Source organism: Podarcis bocagei (assembly GCF_964188305.1).
Source record: "Podarcis bocagei genome assembly, chromosome: 16".
Lineage (NCBI taxonomy): Eukaryota > Metazoa > Chordata > Lepidosauria > Squamata > Lacertidae > Podarcis > Podarcis bocagei.
The window spans coordinates 27941602-27962361 of NC_138142.1; the positions used below are offsets into that span (position 1 = coordinate 27941602).

At 47.1% G+C, this 20760-nt stretch overlaps 1 protein-coding gene across 1 annotated transcript in view; it reads right to left on the reverse strand.

The window, feature by feature from the left end:
- SMG5 (SMG5 nonsense mediated mRNA decay factor) overlaps window positions 1-20212 on the reverse strand; it is a 33032-nt gene extending 12820 nt beyond the window's left edge. The window contains exons 1-12 of the mRNA XM_081175441.1: window positions 19876-20212; window positions 15086-15184; window positions 13793-13916; window positions 12030-12186; window positions 9650-9739; window positions 9000-9089; window positions 7510-7588; window positions 5004-5129; window positions 3781-3849; window positions 2819-3027; window positions 1811-1948; window positions 31-750 (exon numbers count right to left, since the gene is read on the reverse strand). Coding sequence (XP_081031567.1) covers window positions 31-750; window positions 1811-1948; window positions 2819-3027; window positions 3781-3849; window positions 5004-5129; window positions 7510-7588; window positions 9000-9089; window positions 9650-9739; window positions 12030-12186; window positions 13793-13916; window positions 15086-15184; window positions 19876-19961 — 1987 coding nt within the window. The 5' untranslated portion in view covers window positions 19962-20212. The remainder of the gene's footprint in view (window positions 1-30; window positions 751-1810; window positions 1949-2818; window positions 3028-3780; window positions 3850-5003; window positions 5130-7509; window positions 7589-8999; window positions 9090-9649; window positions 9740-12029; window positions 12187-13792; window positions 13917-15085; window positions 15185-19875) is intronic.
- Window positions 20213-20760: the final 548 nt, after the last annotated feature.

The window sequence follows — 20760 nt, forward strand, 5'->3', positions numbered from 1 at the left end:
TCTCTCTCTCTCTCTCTCTCTCTCTCTCACCTTGCTCAGTCATTTTGGACTTCTCCACGTCCCCATTGACACATGGCTTGCTGTCCACCACCTCTTTCGGGGCAGGCAGCTCACAGTTTGGTTTGAGGAGGACGTTGCTGAAAGTGGGGGCCAGTCGGAAGCAGCGCTTGGTCTGGAAGAGCTGCGTGGACATGGCCTGGAGGTTGCTGGCTATACTGGCATCACTGGCGCCCAGCAAGCCTGGCCCGTTGGCCGCAGGAGGCTCCAGCAGGGGCTCAGTCTTGGCAACGCCAGGGCTTTTCAAGTCCACCAGCCTGCCAACATCCCCTTCCGCAGAGTCCAAAGCCTCCGGGGCGCCGTTCTTCATGCCCTTGGCTTGGCTGCCCCCCTCGGCGTCTGGCTCGTCCTCCATGTCTTCCAGGTCTGAGCGTGACTCCTGGCTGTTCATGTCCGAGTCGGTCTCCACGTCAAAAGCCGCCTCGGCCTCCTCGTCGCTCTTCTCTGAGCCGCTCTCTGAGCCGTCACTCCCTTTGGTGGAATCTGGGCTAGAGTCGGAGTCAAAGCCCTCGCTCAGGTCGCTCTCGTCCACCTTCTGGACATGGCGGCGACGGCGCAGGCAGGAGAGGCGTGAGTATTTCTTGCCCTTCTTGCTCTCGCTCTTCCGCTGCTCCTCACTGGGTCGGTGGTTGGCCAGATCCCCTTCGGCTTCTCTCTCAATAGAGTTCAAGGATTCCCGGGCCTCCAGATCCTCTGCAAAAGAGCAGCCAAACACACATTTTTGGAAACTCTAAAGATACACAAACCGGCTTGACTACTGTTTCGTTGCAACACCTGCCACAAAGACTTTATATCAGTGGCTCCTGAAGTTGGCGGCTTGGGGGGCGGTGGGATTACCTGGGGGGGGGGGCGCAAAGGGGCAAGAGATGGAAGGGGGTGCTGGAGGTGTGAATGACTGTGTCAGATTTTTGGAAAGCTGGTCTCATTGGATCAAGTTCATAAATTTTGTTGAATTAATTAAACTAAATAGTTTTAACTGAATTTTTAATTACTGTGCAATTCATTGTTGCTGTTCACAGTTTTACAGTGGTACCTTGGTTGTCAAACGGATTGGCTCCCAAACAAATCGGCTCCCAAACGCAGCAAACTTGGAAGTGAGTGCTCTGGTTTGCAAACGTTTTTTGCAAGCCGAATGTCTGACACAGCTTCCACGGCTTCCGACTGAGTGCAGGAAGCTCCTGCAGCCAATTGGAAGCCGTGCCTTGGTTTTCGAACGGTTCTGGAAGTCGAACAGATTCCCAGAACGGATTAAGTTTGACAACCAAGGTACCACAGTATTGTGTTATTATCTTCATCCAGTGAAGCTGAATGGTGGGAGAGTCATGACAGGCAAAAGGAAAGACTTCTGCACACAGAACGTAAGTTAAACTAAGGTATTCACTCCCACAAGATCTAGTGATGACCCCCAACTTGGATGGCTTTAAAAGGGGTTTGGAAAGGCTATCACTGGCTTCGATTACTATCTTCTGCTGGGGTTGGGTCCTGTCTCCCTGCTTCCTATAGGTATTTGGCTGGCCACTCTGTAAACAAGGTGCTGAGCCAGACAGGCCTTTGGTCTGATTCAGCAGGGCTATTTTCAAGTTCTTACAGACTCTCCCCAAAGAACTTCCCAGGATCCCCTAGGAAAAGTAAATAACTGTTAACCAGATTATTTTCACCACTGCCTGCCTCGTCACAAGAGCAGAACGCAGTGTGGAAGATGGAAGGCAAGGATCTTAGAATGGGCAAACTTAACCCTTCTTGCAGCCCTCACCTGTGCCATCATTCCGAAAGGCTGGAACTGGATTCTCGCCTTCTTCCAGCTCTGCTTGCAGGCGAATATTGACGTGGTTGATGAGGTGCGAAAAGAGGGCCAGTGTGAATGCAATGGCTGCACTATACTGCTTGGAGCCTGTAAGGAGAGAGATGAGGAAGCATCAGCGTCAAGGGGAGCTGGCAACTGAATGGGAAAAACAGTGCCTGCAACGTCCGTGGGGGAGCAAACTCCATAATTATGCATTTACCTTTATTCAACTGCAGGCACCCAAATGCCTTTGGGCTTCTTTATGTGATCAAAGTTAAAATTCTTGTCAACTCACTGTTATTCAGAAATTTAAAAAGCCTTTCTGCAACAAAACTAAGAACTCCATTCAGCCACTTGCATATATCATGTGCCCCCTTCCACAGGAGGGTCCGGAGGGTGGCAACTTGAGATCAGGCCTTTTCAGTGTTGGCTCCCTGTTTGTGAAATGCTCTCCCTGGGAAGGCTCACTACTTGGTGTCATCATTACATAGGCTTCAGTCGCCAGGCAAAAACACTCCTTTTAAACCCGGCCTTTGGCTTTGAACTATCTATGGCCTTTTAGAGCGAGTGGGATGTTTTAATATATTATCCCATCCTAGTTGCTTCAAATTGCCATGGCAAAAAGGCAACTAACAAATTTAATAAATGCTAATGCTAATGATATGCTAAATATCCAGACTCTTTGAGTCTATGAACTCTATGATTCTATGAAAATACAAATTTAAAGTGAAATGAAAGAAAATGCTTCGATCCCAGATTTACTCTGTGAGCACCTGAGCCCAGGAGTCAATGACTGTGTTTTATGAAGTGGATGCTGAACCACCTCATCTTTGCTGCTGTTCTGGAAACAGGAAGAGTTTGAGAGATGCTAGCTCAGTTCAACCAATCATATTATAATGAGAGGCCGACAGGGCAGCTTAAAACCTGCACACCAAGTCTGCAAGAGGAGGACACACCACACACAGCCACGCTGCTCACCTGCCCTCTTGAGGCTGTGGACGCTCATCAGACAGACAATGACCATCCGGAAGATGAGGAGGTCTGGCAGGAAGGAGTAGCCATTCTCGCACTCCTCTTCGTCGTCATTGGCAGAGCTCGTGTTGGGCGAAGAGGGCAAGTAGAAGAGGCAGAGGTTGAAATCCTCCAGTACTGACTGGCAGAGAGACGTCAGCTCAGAGTCTGCAGAACTGAGAGGTGGGTGACAAGGAGAGATGAGCCACAGAGGATTGTCCCACAGCAAACAGGAGGTGCAAGCAGTTGAAACAGGTCAAGCCTCTCCAAACCCTAGGCAACCACAGTGGTTATGCAACCCCCATAACGAGTCCTCATCTGCAGAGGCTGAGCCGACGAGTGGGTAACTAAGAACCAGGCAACCCTGATACTTGATCTGAGGGCACATTCTCCCCAAGGTGCTTTAGACTCGCCCGACAAATTAGGAACTTAAGAAGCTGCCTTATATGAAGTTGGACCACTGGTCAGTCTAGATCAGTATAGTCTACACTGACCAGCAGTGGCTCTCCAGGGTCTCAGGCAGAAAGCCTTTTCCAACCCTACTTGGGATTGAACCCAGGACATTTGGCATGCAAAGCAGATGCTCTACTGCTGAGCTATGGCCCTTCTCAAGGGCCAAGGGTGATGCATCCTCCCTAGTGGTGGGAGACTCTCAACCGGTGAAAAGGCAATGCTGTCAATTAGCTTAATTATTTTTGTACGTCCAGACCTAATATCATTTCCACCTTTTATTAGCAAGAATCACTCTAGTTCTGCAGAAGAGTGTTGGAGCAAGGAATTCTCCTTCCCCTCATGGGAAGTTATTCCAATGCCCTTGAGATTGTTTGGACCAGTATATTATCCCAATGTAAAAGTGCTTTGCTTCAGCTACATAATCTACCAGGAGTTAACAAAACAGCACAGCAAGAATAAAGACGCAGAAGACTCACCTGCTCTTTGGCTGAAGGAGGCTCTGCAAGTACATGAAACTCACCAGTAACCTCTTAATGTCTTTGCACCTGCGGGGGTTGGGGGTGGAGTTGGGAGAGGGAAAGAGAAGAGGAAGGGCACAATTATCCCAAGGAGGTAGTCAAGGAAGATTTTCCAGTGGTTTCAGATAAGGCCTAAGTGCCCAACAGCTCTAGCTCCACCCCCAAGACTACTAGAAACAAAGTAAGTTCAGCAAAGGAGAAGGCATTTGTGCAAAATGGGGAACTGTGGCAAATCTACTCAATCTACTTATTTTCTAGAGATTGCAGAGTTCACTTTGCTTGGCACAGAATCTGGACTGTTCCTTCTCTTTCTCGTCATTTGGTCATTTTCACCCCTTGTAATATAATGCTTCTTAAGACTCTGAGGAAGTCCTATAGCTATGCAGCCAGCACCACAAAGGCAAAGGAAATTTCAGGCACAGCCAATATTAGTATGTGGCAGACACATTCTCCAATTTGGAATAGGAGGGAGTTGAAACCAAACAGCAGCAGCTTTGGCAAAGGACTACTTCACTCACCAAAGTGCACTGGAGCCTCAACTGAAGAGCAGTCAGGAAAGACAAGGAGTGAGAGTCCTAATTCCGAATAAGCCTCAATTGCACAAAGCCACAGTTTTTCATCTCTCATAACCCCTCAGTTACCACATTCTTAATGCTGAGAAAACCCATCGCTAAAATTTAGTAGGGCCAGGCTTGGACTGGCCAAGGTGTTGCATATAAACCTCAGCTCAGGCTGGCCTTGAACCAGACATTTCTCTCTCTGCATCACTTTCCCCATTCATGAAATAGGCTGTTATGGTAAACAAGAGGGCAGTAACACACCTTTGCACACCCAAACAGCCTGCACTGTCTCATCCACTTGCATTTCAATTCTCACATGCAGCACCACACAAATGGTGTGTCCCTCCTTCCCTTCCCCCTTAAGGCTCAAATTGCAAGTGTTAACTCCAGATGACTATTAGGAAACCATCACAATCCATCAAACCAATAAATTCGGGGGGGGGGGGTTACATGTGCTCATTGGCATGTCATCCCGCTGGGGTCAGTCACAGGTGTTTCTCTATGGAATTAGGTAATGTTCACAGAGGCTGGATAATACTCTACCTCTGGACATGTCTACCAGAACACTGGACAGATTTTGAGATTTGCTCACCGCAGGACTGAACCACATTACTTCCTTACCTCTTTTTGCTGGGTGACAGTTTCCTGGTTTCACATTTCTTCAGCTGGTGATACATTTTGGCCGCCTTATCATACAGGCGTTTGAGATTCCCATAAGCACCTTCAAAGGACACTTCAGACTGGATACTAAACAGGCACAAAACCCCAAAAGCAGAAATGTTAAATTCTCAGTAAAACCCCAAACAAGCAGCAGGTTACACTTGACAAGGTCAAAAGTGCAGAATTTTGCCACCTGTAGAATTTATTGAAATCAAGCAAGTTTGCACCTCTTGGCTTGTTTCACTTAACTAGTTTTACACTTGTAAGACTTTGAGCAAAGCTCTGCAAGGCCTTGGCTGCATCCAGATGTCATATTTTGTTAAGAATGACATTTCCTTCCTCCTGGCATCCAAGCAGAAGTTCAGAATTTTTCACTTCTGGTTTCAGTTAAACAGCTTAGCATTGTATTCGATGCCTAAAGGTAAAGGTAAAGGTACCCCTGCCCGTAGGGGCCAGTCTTGACAGACTCTAGGGTTGTGCGCTCATCTCACTCTAGAGGCCGGGAGCCAGCGCTGTCCGCAGACACTTCTGGGTCACGTGGCCAGCATGACGAAGCTGCTCTGGCAAACCAGCACCGGAGCAGCACACGGAAATGCCGTTTACCTTCCCGCCGGAGCGGTACCTATTTATCTACTTGCACTTAAGGGTGCTTTCGAACTGCTAGGTGGGCAGGAGCTGGGACCTAACGACGGGAGCTCACCCCACCGCGGGGATTCGAACCGCCGACCGTGTGATCAGCAAGTCCTAGGCACTGAGGTTTTACCCACAGCGCCACCCGTGTCCCATTCGATGCCTAGACTGTGGCTAATCATAACCATGGCTTGCTGGCACAAACCAGAGTTTGAAGCTGGTTTGTTTTAAACAAACCATAATTAATAATAGTTTGCCAAGTTCAGGCAACATGACTAGCTGCACTGAATTGAAAACAGAAGCTTCAAAATTCCTATTTGTGGCTGTGCTGGAAATGGGAGAAGGTGCAATCCCTGGGAGGTCAGACTCCTTCCCTTCACCATAAACCCAAGGTACAGCACTCCCCTGTCAACCACTAGAAATCTCATTCAGTGTCCCCTCTGGTTTCAGTCACTTTGTCAAGCATCACTCACACACCCAAGCGTGCAGGCTGATTCACACCATTCCAGAGCAAGAACCCCATGTTTGCCACTGAGCAAACCTCAGCTAATCCTCTCTCATTAATGTGCCTGTTCATTTGACAAAATTACCAACATCTCTCTCTCTCTCTCTCTCTCTCTCTCTCTCTCTCTCACACACACACACACACACACACACACACACACAGCTTTTGGGTATGTATCTAAAATGTAACATGAGAGAGGCAGAGTCGCTCATGTTTTTAAGTCACAGAGCTCCACATACCCATCAACTAGGATAACTTTCCCACTCTGTCTAGCATAGTCACCCTCCTCCACAGAGTTCTGAAAGAAAAGCGTGGGATTCCCTACTTTGTATTGTCAGAAACAGGACTCTCTCCAATGACACAAATTAAGAGAGCAAGTGTGATATAGTGGTTAGAGTGTCAGACTAGGACTGGAGAGACGAGGGTTCGAATCACCACTCAGCCATGAAGCTCACTGGGTGACCTGGGGCTAGTCACTCACTCTCAGCCTAACCTACCTCATAGCGTTGTGAGGATAAATTGGGGGTGGGTGGGTGGGAGAACTATGTACGCCACCTTGAGCTGATTGAACAAAATGTGGGCTATAAATGTAATAAATAAATAAACAAATGATAGAATGCCTTGCCTCTTCACTGAAGCTCCTGTGCATGCCACAGGGTTCAGAGTATGAATGAGGTCTTCCCACCTTTTCAGGAAGGTGGTAAGAAACAGCTTGAGAGGGGAAGAGGAAAAGCCACCAGAAACTGTTATAATTTTGCTTTCAAAAGGTCTAGGAGGGAAGGGATATTATGCTTCTGAGCAAGCCTACAAGCTCCAACATCTGCGGAGTGGAAAGACTCGATCAACAAGCACATTTCCAAAACAAAAAATGAACCCCATTTGTACAATATTGGAACCAACTTAGATCTGGAGAGGTGACAGCACTAGACATACTAGCAACGATGGAATCTTCTGAGTTGGCAGGCCTCTTTGGGGAGACTTACTCATCTCTCACTTGAAGTTTACAATGTATTTTAAAAATAATTAAAGCAGAAATTCTGTGGAATTTGGTGCCTAAAACCGACTTGCAAGCTACACAGCACCCCGCTCACAAGTTCCTGGGATTGATTTATTTTTAGCTGCTTTTCAAGGACTGACAGCCCAAGGGCACAGGCTGCACGCACACTTGTAACAGAGCAACCAGCATCCAGGCAGTCAGGTTAGGCAGCTATGGGAACCACATTCCAGCTATGCACAGAGCAAGAAAGTCAACAGGCGATACACTGCACAGTGAAAAGTCCTCTCTGCCCCAAAGCAACAGGTGGACTCGCTCTCCTTGGGAGGCACACTCACCAGCGCAGGTAGCAGTAGGTGGCTTCCACGTTGTAGTAGTTGCTCCCCGCCAGTGTCCCCAGCTGGTTAAAAGGCATACCTGTCCCAAAAAGGCAGAAGTGAGTCAGCTCCACATGTGCTTGTCCAAATCTCCCAACAGCAGCCAAAAACCCTGGAGTCTAGAATCCCACCTAGGATCTGCGGCTGTACCTGAGCAAGTCATATTCAGAACAGTCCCAGTGAAATCAGAGGGCACGATCAGCTTAGCCCACTGATTTCAATGGGTCTACTCATACACTTGTGAGGGGATTATTGTTTTTATTTGTTACTATGGTATGCATTTTTTTGTTTTTATATTGTAAACTTCCCTGTGATCCTCAGATGAAGGGCAGCATAGAAATTTCATACATACGTACAACCCATGGCCTTTTTGCAAGTACAAGAGGCTGCTCTTCCTTACTTTGCAGGAAGACTGCAGAAGGAATTGTGTTAGAGCCCATAAAGGACCAGAGGAGATGGGCTCCTTCCAGAAAGGCATATCCAGTCATTTCCACCATTTGAGCAGCTGGAAGGCAGAACTTAAGAGGAACCCAAAAGTGACAGGGAGTGGGAGCTTGATCATTCATCCTGCACAGCCTGAATCTCTCAGCCCCCTTCCCTTTATGGCCAGGCTGTGTCTAAAGCCCTGGAAGCAGCCAAAACACCTTTCAAAACATCTGTGCAGCCTGGTCCTACAGCTGTCATCAAGATTTTACAGGCGGGATACACACTGGCTGAGCTTCCACAGACCCAAGAACGTCGTTTGAACTGTGGAACTGTTTTTTATTGGACACAGGAAGCTGCTTTGTGGAAATAGTTCTTCAAAAAGAAAGGGACACATTTTTAAATACATAAAAATTGGCTGATAGACTGGCAAGGTTGGCTCTGCCAATTAAGTGACTTCTTGTTGTGCTGGCTGAGAGAGAGAGGGGGGGCACGGGGTTCTCCACCGCCTTCCTGTCCAGAGTAACCAGGAAGAGAAAATAGCTGCAACAGTGGGAAAGGTTACTGCCAACACCACCACGGCCCTCTGAATCCAGGGAGAGAAGTCATGGAGGTACATTGCGATGCTATCGTTCTCCCACATCCATGGTTGACGGGCTGGGTGGGCCCAGAGATGCTTCCGCAAAACATGTAGGAAAAGTCCTGAAGCTGTTGAGTACTGGGGATTTCTCTCAGCAGACAACACACAGGAAGGACAGTGTGCATGTACGTGATACACCCACTTTGCTTTCAGCTTGGGAGATAACCATCACAGGCCCAATTTGGCTCAGATCTGTCAAAGAATCCCTTGCTCCATTGCCTCTAACAAGAGCCAAGAGCAGCCCGAGGCAGGGCAGTAGTTTACAAATACTGACCATCTTAATTGTGAGCAGGCTGGCAAACATTCCAATGGGCTAGTAACTTGAAGACAAAATTGCCTGGTAGACAAATCTGGGGGAAGGATCATAAGACATGGACTAAACACTTACCAATTTGTGGTGCAACAGAAAGGGCTTGATAGTAAAATCTCTCGGCCAGCAATTCTGTGTCCACACCTGCTAATTCGTTCTGATACCGAGCTGATAAGGAAGAAGCACACACAAGAGACTTATGGATTGCAGTAAGAAAAGGTATAGAATTGCAGCACAATGCTATAAAACCATGTGGGAGGCCTTACGGGCAAGTGAAATGGTGAGGCTTTATTCAATAAATGGAACAAATTCACATCTCTGGGCAGTTGGAAAGTATAAATAACTTTTCACAATCCTCTTGAAGTTACCAAAGTCCAATGCAATATCTAAAAACACAACATAAATGCCTCCAACTCTACTAGGATAACTCTAGTTCCCAATCCCCAGAACTTGGGGGGGGGGGGATCCTGGAAGAGTCTTAAACTCATGTTAAGGAAAAACCACAAAAGGAGGAAGCCCAGCAAGCATGGAATATCATTAGCACATCCTTGCCATCTACACAGAGTTCACATAGGGAATTATTAAAGGGGCTTTTGATGAGACAGTCCGAAGCCATTTAGGGCTCTGCTAGTTAGTAATGAATGGAGTCTGCTTCTCCTCTGCAATGTAAGAAAACTGTGGATTCACTGGGCCAGAGCAGCACCCCAATTTCCACTATTAGCACTCACCTAAATCCCCCAGGTAAACCAGACACCGGTGGCAGGCCATCTGTGCCCATTCCATCTCCTTCTCCGATGCAGATACAGGCTTCTTGCAGCCTACGGAAGACAAAAGGAATATGGTAACCTGGGATGAGCACTGCTCAAGAACAAGGCAGCTGGGGCTCTAAACCGATGGTGGAGAGTCTGCCTGCACCAGAACCATCATGCTTGCCTTTGCTCATATGGCTCGGCTTGTTCCACAAATAGACCACACAAACTGCAGATTGTGATCTCCTGAAAGCCTCTGCTTTTATTTTTGGAAAAGTAAAAAGCTTGAACAGCCTCAGGGGGGCAGAGATGACCTCATGTGGCCAAGGGGGTGGGGTTTCAGTCCTATGCTGTCCACCACCCAGCTTCAATAGCCATGACAGCAAAACAGCCTTCGGCAACCTGCTGTGCACCAGATGTCTTAGTTCCACTGGCTGGAGCCAGCTGAGTTTGTAATCCAGAACATCTGGGGGACACCAGGTTGGCAAAGGCTGGAGAACAACATGCAATACAAAAAGGTCCCCTTAATTTCTGTACTAGAGTACTGTAAGAAATGTTTGGAACAAAAATGACATCCATACATATTCTGGACATATATTAAGCCCCACAACCATGGATTTTAGTTTGCCCCTACCACAAGAGCAACCCAGGTAAGATTTCAAAGTGCAATTAATGTGTCAAAAGCTGCACAATCTTAAATGTGGATTAGAAGGCATTCTGAGGGCTTAAGTTCTGCAGCAGTATTAATGGGATTCTCTCAGTGATGGTTGCCAAGGACACGAGTCTCTCAGTGCATCATTCTGGAAGGCAGCCATCAAGAAAGCGATGGACTCCCACCAGTCAAGAACTGAGCATGTCCAAGTGAACAAAAAAGCCGTTTCTAGCCATCTCACAGGGGTCAAAGGACTCATCTGGCCATCAGATCCCACTCCTCCCCCAAACGCCTCTGCAAAACCAGATCCTTCACAAACTATCTGGAAAATTCTATGTTATGTCATTTACTGAGAACTCAGCAGCTTATAATGCAATCAAGATTAATTACACCAAGAGCAAAGATGTAAAAACCAACCCAGATGCCATTTTGTAAAGCCCCATCTAACAGATGGATAAGACCCATACGTGTTTAAACGAAAGAAGTGAATTATGTAAGCCCTATTAGAAATGCAAAACTCACAAAACAATTCTATACAAAACAACACCTTACCTCATATTTTTCACTTTCCTAGATTTAAGCATAACACTGATAACACCTTAAAATAAAATATCTGTATCTAGACACTTTTCAGTATGGACTCCCTTTTTTCAAGGAGTCAGTCATCTGACTGCCAATCATGTATAAATTTCTGAATTCTGATTGTCTTGCCCAAATGTGTGTTAAAATGCTGCAACAGCCCAGTCAAGAAAGACCATCGTAAGTGCTCCTGAGAAATACCAACATGGCCAGGATAATCAACCCACCTTGGATATGGGGAGGAGCAAAGATTAGCAGCAGAACACATGCTTGGCATGCAGAAGGTTCTAGGTTCAATGGCTCCCAGCTTCCATATGACGTATGTGTATGTTATGGATTGGAGGGCATCCCAGAGGTGGTTCCTGCCACACTAAAAGGTAACCTCCGCCCTTGTTCTTAAAAGCTGGGTGCTCTCATCGTTTTCGTAAGGTTTGTGCAAAGTTTGCAATGGGAGGGACATCTCAGATACTGAGCTTTTCCGTTACGTAAGTAAATGGGTAAGTGCAGAGGATCTGAGTAACCATTGCATTGAATAAAATGTTCTTAAAACAGAGAGCCTGTGTGGAGTAGTGGTTAGAGTGCTGGACTAAGACCTGGAAGGGAAGGGCTTGAATCCCTAGTTGGCCATCAAGCTCATTGCCATCATTTAAACATAATGTGTGCCTGCTCAAACTGCAGCCGAGGTATTTCAAGGTTCCCCATAACCACCCCCACTTGCTCTTCTCAGAGCTCTTTATTTTCAAACTGGACTTGGACTGCATGCTCCTTCAAACAGAGGACTGCCCCCCCCCCCGTAAAGTAGGAAACTTGGCCATCCTAGGAGCCATACGGCTCAAGTGGTTGCAACCATTCCCACTCTGGCCAGATATAGTGTATGCCCATTGAAATTATAGCTTTGGCTTTTAAATTTGCCTCCATTGCTAGGGTTCAATTCCCTACTAGGCCATGATGCTCACCGGGTGACCTTGGGCCACTCACTGCCTCTTGGCCTAACCCACCTCACAGGGTTGTTGTGGGTATTCAATGAGATGGAAGAAAACCACGGATGTTACCTTGGGGTGAAAGGTAGGGATACAAATGCAATAAATGAATGGTAAATAAAATGCATGCCAACATCTGGATACTGACCTATCAGAGGATCCGTAACATGTGTCCAGTCAATACAGCCCTGCAGCTCTAACTGATAATGAGACTGGATATAGAGAAGAAGGTGTTGGTAAAAGCCGATGCCAGCAATAAGGTGAGTCCGGTAGGCACACTCTAGGGTGCTGCGACTGTGAATGTGCTGTGGGGTGGGGAGCAAAAAGAAGAGGGGAGGGGAAAATAAAGTTAGAACACATCCCCAGTTGCTTCACCATCACCTTCATCCCCCTCCCTGTTCTCAAAAGGTAGCTAAGTTCAGCAGAAAACTCTTTTTTTTCTGGCCACTCTATGGCACCCCTCTTCTGTAGAACTTGCAATGTGTAGGCTGCCACCGGCATTTTGCTACTTGTCGTCTCCCTACCACGGATGAGCTGTGCCAGGCTGAGGGCTACTTTGCTGGTGAAAATTCAGTTTATGGCTTTTACGCTTTGGAAAGTGAGTACAACTCCGCTATTCTCCAATGGTGGGCTTGCGAAAAGCTGCACCCTCCCTTAAGTCAACGGAAGGGGATTTGGGGTAGTCGTTGCTGCTGTTCTCTCCCCTCAGCTGATAATAAGGAGCAATCACCAACTGAAAAGTTAGCCTTCCTCTGCATGCTGCAGACAAAAGGAGTTTTGCATGCAAGTACACCGTCTGTTGCCTCCTTAATTAGGCTTCCATGACCGTAGCCATTTCTATGCACTATTCACTCCACAGACTTGAAGCAAGGAAGGAAAAAGTCAGGAGAACCAGGGGTCATGTGGGGTGCTGCTCTGTGTAATCTGCAGCCAAGGCTGCAGGCAGCTTAAGAACCACCACTGTGACCACACAAGAGAAGTAGCTCATCCACTTTATGTTGCTGCCTTTACATGTTAGAACAACAAGATCAAGGATGAGATCTGAGTCATGGGATGAGGTATTTGTAGAAATAAAATACTGGGGAAATCTTTTTAAAAGAAACCCATTGAAATAGCAGTGTTGAGCATATTCAGTGGAGACAACCAAGGGTTGAGTACAAACATTTAATTGTTTACTTATTAATGGCAGCAGGAATATTGGTAGCTAGAAACTGGAAAGAAGCAACGGGTTCAAATCCGTGGTTCCCAAAATGGGCGACACTGCCCCCAGGGCTGATTACTAAGGGGGAGCACTAGGATGCAAGGGGGCAGCATGGGGCACTGGAAGTGTAAATGACTATCAGTCTTTGAAAAGCTGGTATCACAGAATGAAGTTCATCCATTTTGGTGAATTAAGCTACATACTTTTAATTGGATTTTGAATAAATGTGCATTTGATCGTTGCGGTTTTGAATATGATTGTGTTATTATCTTCCTGAATGGGTTGTGCAAACTGCTACTTTGAATGTTTTCTATATGATACAGGGCACTGGGGGTGAATTTATGGAATCAAGAGGGAGGGGGGCCAAAAGTTTCAGAACCAGTGGTTTAAATGCAAAAATCAAGGGGGAAACGAAATTTGGGACATAACACTTTCTGAAAAACTGACACAAAAACATCATGTGGCCAGAAAGCAAACAAAAATCCCACCAACTTTTATGATGGACCGGTGGCCATACAGTTGTGTTAACATTTTCCTTCATACTGATATTAGCAACTTTCAGTCTCTCTCCACTTCAGGTCTTGTAGGAACTTTGCTATTACTGTTTACATCTGAACTATGCTTCCAGGCTGGGGAAAGCAGGAGTACATTATTATTTTCTATTTTCAATTTTAACATGCTTTTTTCAAAAAGGTTCAGAGACAGCTTGCCTTTTTGTTTGTTTTAATGAGCTGAATGACTTCATAGTAAACTTTCCTCCACAGCAGCTCTTCTGCTTTCCTCCCATAATCCACTGGGTGCAAGAACATCAACTTCACACATAGTTCACGTAACCTAGAGCAGGAAATTGGAGAGTGGGCAAAAGAGAGGGGGGGTTAGCCTTCAACTTAGCAAGAACAGCCACTTAAGCTATGATCCCTTCCCAGCAGAACAAAAAGATGTGCAGTCTGAAGCCACCCATCTTCCACTGCATCCTGCAATCTGGGTCAATGGCACAATACAGCTTAGCAAAATACAACTTAACACAAAATGTCAGGACAGGGCAGCCAGAGGCCAGATGAACCCTTCACTTTTTACACTACCTGGCATCCCATATGAGACATAGCAATCATTCAAGACAACCTCCCCAACCCTTAGAAACATCTGGAGGGACTTACTGAACTAGAAACTTTAATATGCGGTATAAACTTGTTTTAAGTAGCAGTTCCAACTTTAAGCTGCTCTTATGGCATTTCCCCTGAGAAATGACAAACTAATTAGTATTGCTGTAGTTTATTCTATTTTAAATTTATATATATACACATATATATATATATAAAATTGAAAAAGCAGTAAAATATTTTTTATACTAAAAAAAGAAGCCCCTCATAGTTGAGGCAACTAAATAGCCAAGGAAACAGCAGGACATGGTGGCAGTCAGTCTAGCTTCCAGACTGCCTGGTCACTGTCTCTAGGCAAGATAGCTTTTTAAAACTGGGAGAGCTGGAGCAGTCTGTTTGGAAGCTTCTTCTGTGCAAGTTCCGCTGAACTCCCAAATGCACAAGCCCCTTGTACACACACCCACACACCCATTGTTTTTTCAGGCTACTGCTGTGTCACATAATTAACAAAGGTATGTGCAGGTGAATAGGCTAGGTAAACTTTACTATGGGGTAAATTTTCTGCAAGGGTGTTCCCAAACAACATTATGTGTAAAGCAACAGCTCTGACCACAAGTTTGAAATTTGCTGCAGAACGAAGCAATATCCTGCACTGAATAATCCACTGGCCCGATAAAGGGCAGGCTTATATATCATATCATTAATATAAAGCTTCCGCAAGTATTTTTTTTATTCCATTTATATCCGGTCTTCCATGAAACTGAAGGCAGTGTGCACAAGTCCATGCAAAGCGTCCCTCCCATACCTGCTTAGTTCCAGCAAGGGTAGATCTTGTGCCTTCAAGACCATGCCCCTAAGTGAACTACAAAACTTAAAAAAGGAAGAGAGACTCAGCTTGCTTACTTGTTTCTCAGGCTGATGTTCTCTGGTTTAAAAACTTCTTGATAAGCTGCCTTGTTTCCAAGAATGAGATCCAGTCTATGCACGGCTTCTACCACAGCTCTACAAGAGACACAAAAGAACAGCAAGTATTAACATAAGGAAGACACAGCTTTGAGAGCTGCATGGGAATTCTGTATTGCCATGATCTTCCTCCTTTCCTTGGTTTCTTAAAGCTTGTTCACCCAATCAAGATACATGGGGGACAAAATAATACTGTACTGTGATAAAATACAAGCATATTTAAAACATTTTAAAGCATCTGAAAACATTTAAACACACTAAAACAAGTTTAAAAACAGATGTAACCAAATCATGTGTCTGGACAAGCCTGCTGAAACAGAAACATTTTCAACAGGTGTCTAAAATAGTATTGTGAGGGTGCCCGCTTAATGTCAATTGGCAGGGAGTTCCAGAGCACCAGTGCAGCCACACAAAAGGAACGACTCCTCACAAATGCAGAATGAACAGCATGTGGCACTTGCAAAAGTGCAAGTTCTGCAGATAGAATTCTGGGGTGCAATAGCCACACCACCTGGCTAGTTACCTTTGGTCACTGTGTTTACCTTTACTGCAAGGTTAAGCTAAGAGGCAAGCCTCCAGTTTTAAGCAATGCGCAGCCAGTTCAGGTGCTTGCTTGCTCCTTTCTCCAAGCATCCCTCAGAATTCAGCTGCATGGAAGAGGTCAGGCCTGACCTAGCACGTCACTTGCTACTCCCTGGCCGTCAATCAACATCAGCAGCAGCTGGAAATGTATCTGACAAGGGGCTCTAGTCCACAAATGCTTGTAGCATAATAAGTCTGTCACGGTGTAACCAGACTGTTTTCAGACACGAATCTAACAGAGCCACCCACCCTTTCAGAGTCTATACCTGTTAGGAAGAAAGAACAGCCGCATTTGACAGGCTAGTCTCCACTGATGGAGACAGTCCATAGCTCCAACTGCCAGTGGCTAAATCCTGACTAGAGAGTACACTCTAGTTGTTCCCTCCTTTGCTCCCACAGAATGTTAGCTACCTACTTCCAGATGAAGATATTGGAAGCAAACCTCTTGAGGTGTATGCTTTTAGGTCCAATTTTTATAGTTGCAAGTTGTTGGGCTTTAATGTTAAAACCCACCCCGGAACCTTAGGTTGAAGGGCAGGCAATAAACACACACACACTCTGGGTATGTTTGTGTGTGCAAAGGGTAGCCTATACACAACCTATTCCCATAAAGCAGCAACTCCCAAGCAGCTTCTGCCCTCAAGTTCTGAACTTGCTGCCACTGCTCTGGAAGGAAAGTCCCACTCCAAGATATAAAAGCTTGCACAGGTGCCAAATACCATGTGGTTCTAAGGCTGTAATGTAAGGGTGGGCTCCATTCTCTGGTGAGAAGCCTTCCAGGGGCCACATGCCAGTACTGGGTGGGGCAGCTCGGGCCAAAAATGGGCATGGACACAGGTAACGTGTCCACGTTAATAGACCCACAGTACCCATCCTTAAAAAATGACGGACGTTCTGCAAGCAAGATTCCGCACAGGGAAAATTTGAGCTTGGGGACTGCACAATAGAAACAAAACACAGGCAAGGTTGGCTGGGGGGGCATGGAATCTAGCTGTGACTTGGGCTCACTTGACAGTGAGAAAGACACGTACTGTACAGCACAACTTTGTGCAGGGTACCTTGAAGCAGGAAAGTTAGCTGGAGAAACCTGCAAGGAATACGAGAAGACTATTTGGGGCAGTAGTTAGCCATCTGGTGCTCAGCACCAGGCTTCAAACACACCCTTTCCCCTTACTCTCTAAGCAAACCTAAAGGCTTCACAGTTAAGAAGTACTGACCTTCCAACTACTTGATATTTTCAATATAACTGAAAGCAGTGCCACTTTGGGGTATTAAGAGGTTGGCACTGGACCTGGCTGACGCATTTCGATACCTACTGCTGGGTTTTCTCATTGGCAGAAAGCAAGTCTAATGCCTCAGTCTATTAAAAGACCCGAAAATGGCAATGCATACCATGCTCCATGAACACAAGCCAATGACAAGCATTTTGACTGTAGGGAAGAAGGCAGGGAAAGCTGTTTGCATCTCAAGCCTCAGCTGTACTTGGCCAAGGATTCAAACTCAACCACAGGCTCACCAAGTGACCTTAGAAAAAACACTTACATCATCAGTTTTCTTCCTTCACTCCGCACTGCCCTCCACAAAAAGATAGCTATGTGACCTATGATGTGGCAGGGAAATGCCTAAACCATAGAAAGCTAACCTTGAAAAAGGCTGCCTTACCCTCCAAGGGTCATGTGCCACTCTCTCATGAGCATTTTCACAAACCATTCACACCTGCAGGCACACAGCACACATATCCTTGTCATAGTACCTGGTGACAAGGTTTAAACCTCTAATTTCATCCCGGCACTGCATCGGAGCTTCAGATCACCCCATCACCATGCTGGGCTATATGTAGAAGTTTAAATATTTCCTCCCAACCCAGCACTATTATGGGGAGGAAAATGAGTACTGGTGGGCCTAATCTGCTTCATGGGTTTGCCACTCCGTCTCAAACCAGATGTGGAAAACCCTTGGCCCTCCAGACGTTGCTGAACTCAAAACTCTCAGCATTCCCAGTCCTTGGCCTAGGGCTGATGGAAGTTGTAGTTCAGCAACATCCGAAGGGTCTAAATCCAGGTTGCTGTCTAAGAAAATGTCAGGAAGGAGACAGGAGAATCTATGTGGAGCCACAGGGAAAGCAGATGAGGTGGGGACAGAAAGGAACAGAATTATTTACTCTGAAGTGATATGCTATGAAGCAGAGGGACATGGCAACAAAGTGCATCCAGCATTCAACTTGCATGCAGTGGCCTGGGAATAGCCACTGAGAGTTGCCATAATCCATCTGTGAAGTAACCTGCCTCCATATAACGTTCTGAAAATTATGATGGAGGGAATGCAGTGGACAGGGCTTTGTTAAGTGCCACAGAAGAGAATCACTTAAGAGTGTCTGCCTTTACTGCCCTGCCAAAAAAAGGGTTGGGATGGAGAAAATGTCAATTTCTTTACACCCTTGACTCTGGGTTTCCTGCTCCATCGTACTCTGCTTAAGTGGGAATGGAAGAAGAAACTGGCTGATAGGGTCAGGGTGGATTAAAAAAAGGGCAGGGCTGGACCTTTTTAAAAAAACAACACAGCAAGGTGAAATAAAATAATTGCAAATGCCTCCTATCACCCAGTGGAGAGAAAAAAAGAATGATGGATCCATAAGTTTGCGAAAGTTTGCCAGATTTAAGGAAAGCTTCCTCCTTGCCAAGCTCCATCAAAGACAGAAAGCTATCTGTGGGATCAGGGCAGAAATGGGTGGCTGGGAGAGAACCAGGTACAAATCCCTGCTGCCATTGGGTGACCTTGGTCCAGCCTCTCTCTCACAGCATACCCCTTCACAATAAGATGGGGATGAAGGGTTTTGGCACATGTTCAGCTCAGGCTTCCTCACAGGGTTGCTCAGAAGATGGGGAGTCATTCAGACCTCGAGTCATTCAGTCACCCTGTTCCACCTCAGAACCATTCAGTCACCCTCTTTCATCCTCACTTAAGGATTGCTGAGGGAAAAAACTGGGAAGGAGGGGGAGCACCGTATGTCATTCAGTTGTCCTCTTTTGACCTCATGGGGAATAAAGAGAATAAAGGGTGTGTGAGAGGTTAGAAAGAACCTTGAGCTATACAAAATAAGTTTTAACTATTTTAAATTTCTGAATTTGAAATTGCTGTAATCTGCCCCAGGACCTCCTGGTGAAAGGTGCACAATAACTTTAGTAATAAGAATAATAACAATGACAACAACTTTTACCTAGCCTCTTGTTCAGGGCTGCACATTCATCTCTCAGACTTCCAATAGATATATTATAGCAATATTCTGCCTTATATACATTAAGATTAAACTGACCAGGTACCTATTCAAGAGAGGTGAAGAGGGTGAAGACAAGAGGATTAAAGGTGGGGTGAGAAGGCACCTTGGCCTTTACAGCTCCCCTCACCTATACAATCCCTCTCAGGGTCACTAAAAATACAAAATAGGGTGGCCACCTCATAGGGTTACAAAGGAAAATGCAAAGGAAGATAAAAGATGATGGGTGGGTGGATGAGAAAGATCCTTGGGTTTAAACAGGTGCAACTTGCTCTGGGTCCTTAGGTGGGGAATTGATCCTCACCCCCCTTATCCTCTCAGAAACCCAAAAGGGGGGCAGGATGAAGAGACGGATGTGAGAGAGATCCCCAGGTCATAATATTGGGCGTTAATTGTTGTAACTCACCCTGGGTCCGTAGGTGGTTAATAAATAATGGTGACCATCCTATCCTCCCTCCTCACGGTCGGTGAGAACATAAAACGGGGGAGGGAAAGAGGGCACCTTAGGCCACTCAGTTGTGCCCTTTCAACCTCACGAGAGGATAAAGGGGGGGGGACAACCGTGTGTGTTAGAGAGAGAGAGAGAAAGAGCCTTGGGTCCCAGTATTGCGTTTTAATTCTTGTAACCCGCCCTGGGACCGGGGAAATCACCACCACCCCCGCCCCGGGGCTGGTTGTGGGGCGAGTTAGAAATATGAGCGGACTGGGGGGGGGACCCATGCCCGCCACCGTGACCTCCGCAGATAATAGTTGGATAGATATATTAACATTTGACCAGGTATCTATACCCAGCGAAAGGGAGCGGGGAAGAGGCCCGGATCCGAGGGAGGTAAACCGGGGTTGGGGTTGGGGTCTCCCTGCCTTTCTCCCTCACCGGTAGAGCCTCTTGGTGTGGAGAGCTTTGGCCTCGGGTTCCCCGCCGCCGCCGCCTCCTCCTCCGCTTCCGCTGCCTTGGCTCATGGCGCCCAGCCGGGCCTGCCTCGCGTGTGGCCGGCGGCTTCCGAAGGGCTCCCTCAGCAGCTCCACCTGCCGCCACTGCTCCAGGCCCAGCCTTCCCCGCGGCGCCGCTCCAGCTGCTGCTCGTCCCGCCGCCCCTGCCTCAGGGGCCGCCGCCGCTGCTGCTCCTCCTCCGCCGCCTGCCTCTCGAGACTCCCCCGCTGCCGCCGAGCCTGCTGCTGCTGCTGCCGCCGGCGGCCCCCTCGCCCGGCAGCCATCGCGCTCCGGCTCCTCCCCCGCCCCGCCGTGCGCGCGCTTCCTCCCTTCCCTTCCCTCCCTCCTGCCTTCCTTCCTTCCGCGATCGGGATCCCGGGGGCTGCCGCGGCGGCGGAGGAGGAGGAGGCTGCCCACCTCAGCCAAGTCGCGCGGGAACTCGCCCGCGCCTCTCGCGAGACCGGGCCTGGCGCGCGTGAGCGCCACCCCACCCCGACCGCCAGGGCCGCATAGATACATACATATACATGCATAGATCTAGAAAAGTAAAGAGGGAGCATCCGGTGGCCTGATGGCAAGCGGTGGATGCTTTGCTTTGCTGTCTTTTACACCTCTCCTCCTCATTCTGATGTACACGTTTCTTCACACACACACACTTAATCCTCACAACCCTGAGAGGTAGGGCAGGACCGGCCCAAGGTGAGCTTCATCGCTAATGAGTGGGGATTTTTGAACCCCTGTCTTTCCCAAGGTCTGAGTCTGACAGGAACCACTGTCTGCACCAGCACTGGCTCTCAATGCCGAAGGTCCCTGGTTCGATCCCCAGCAG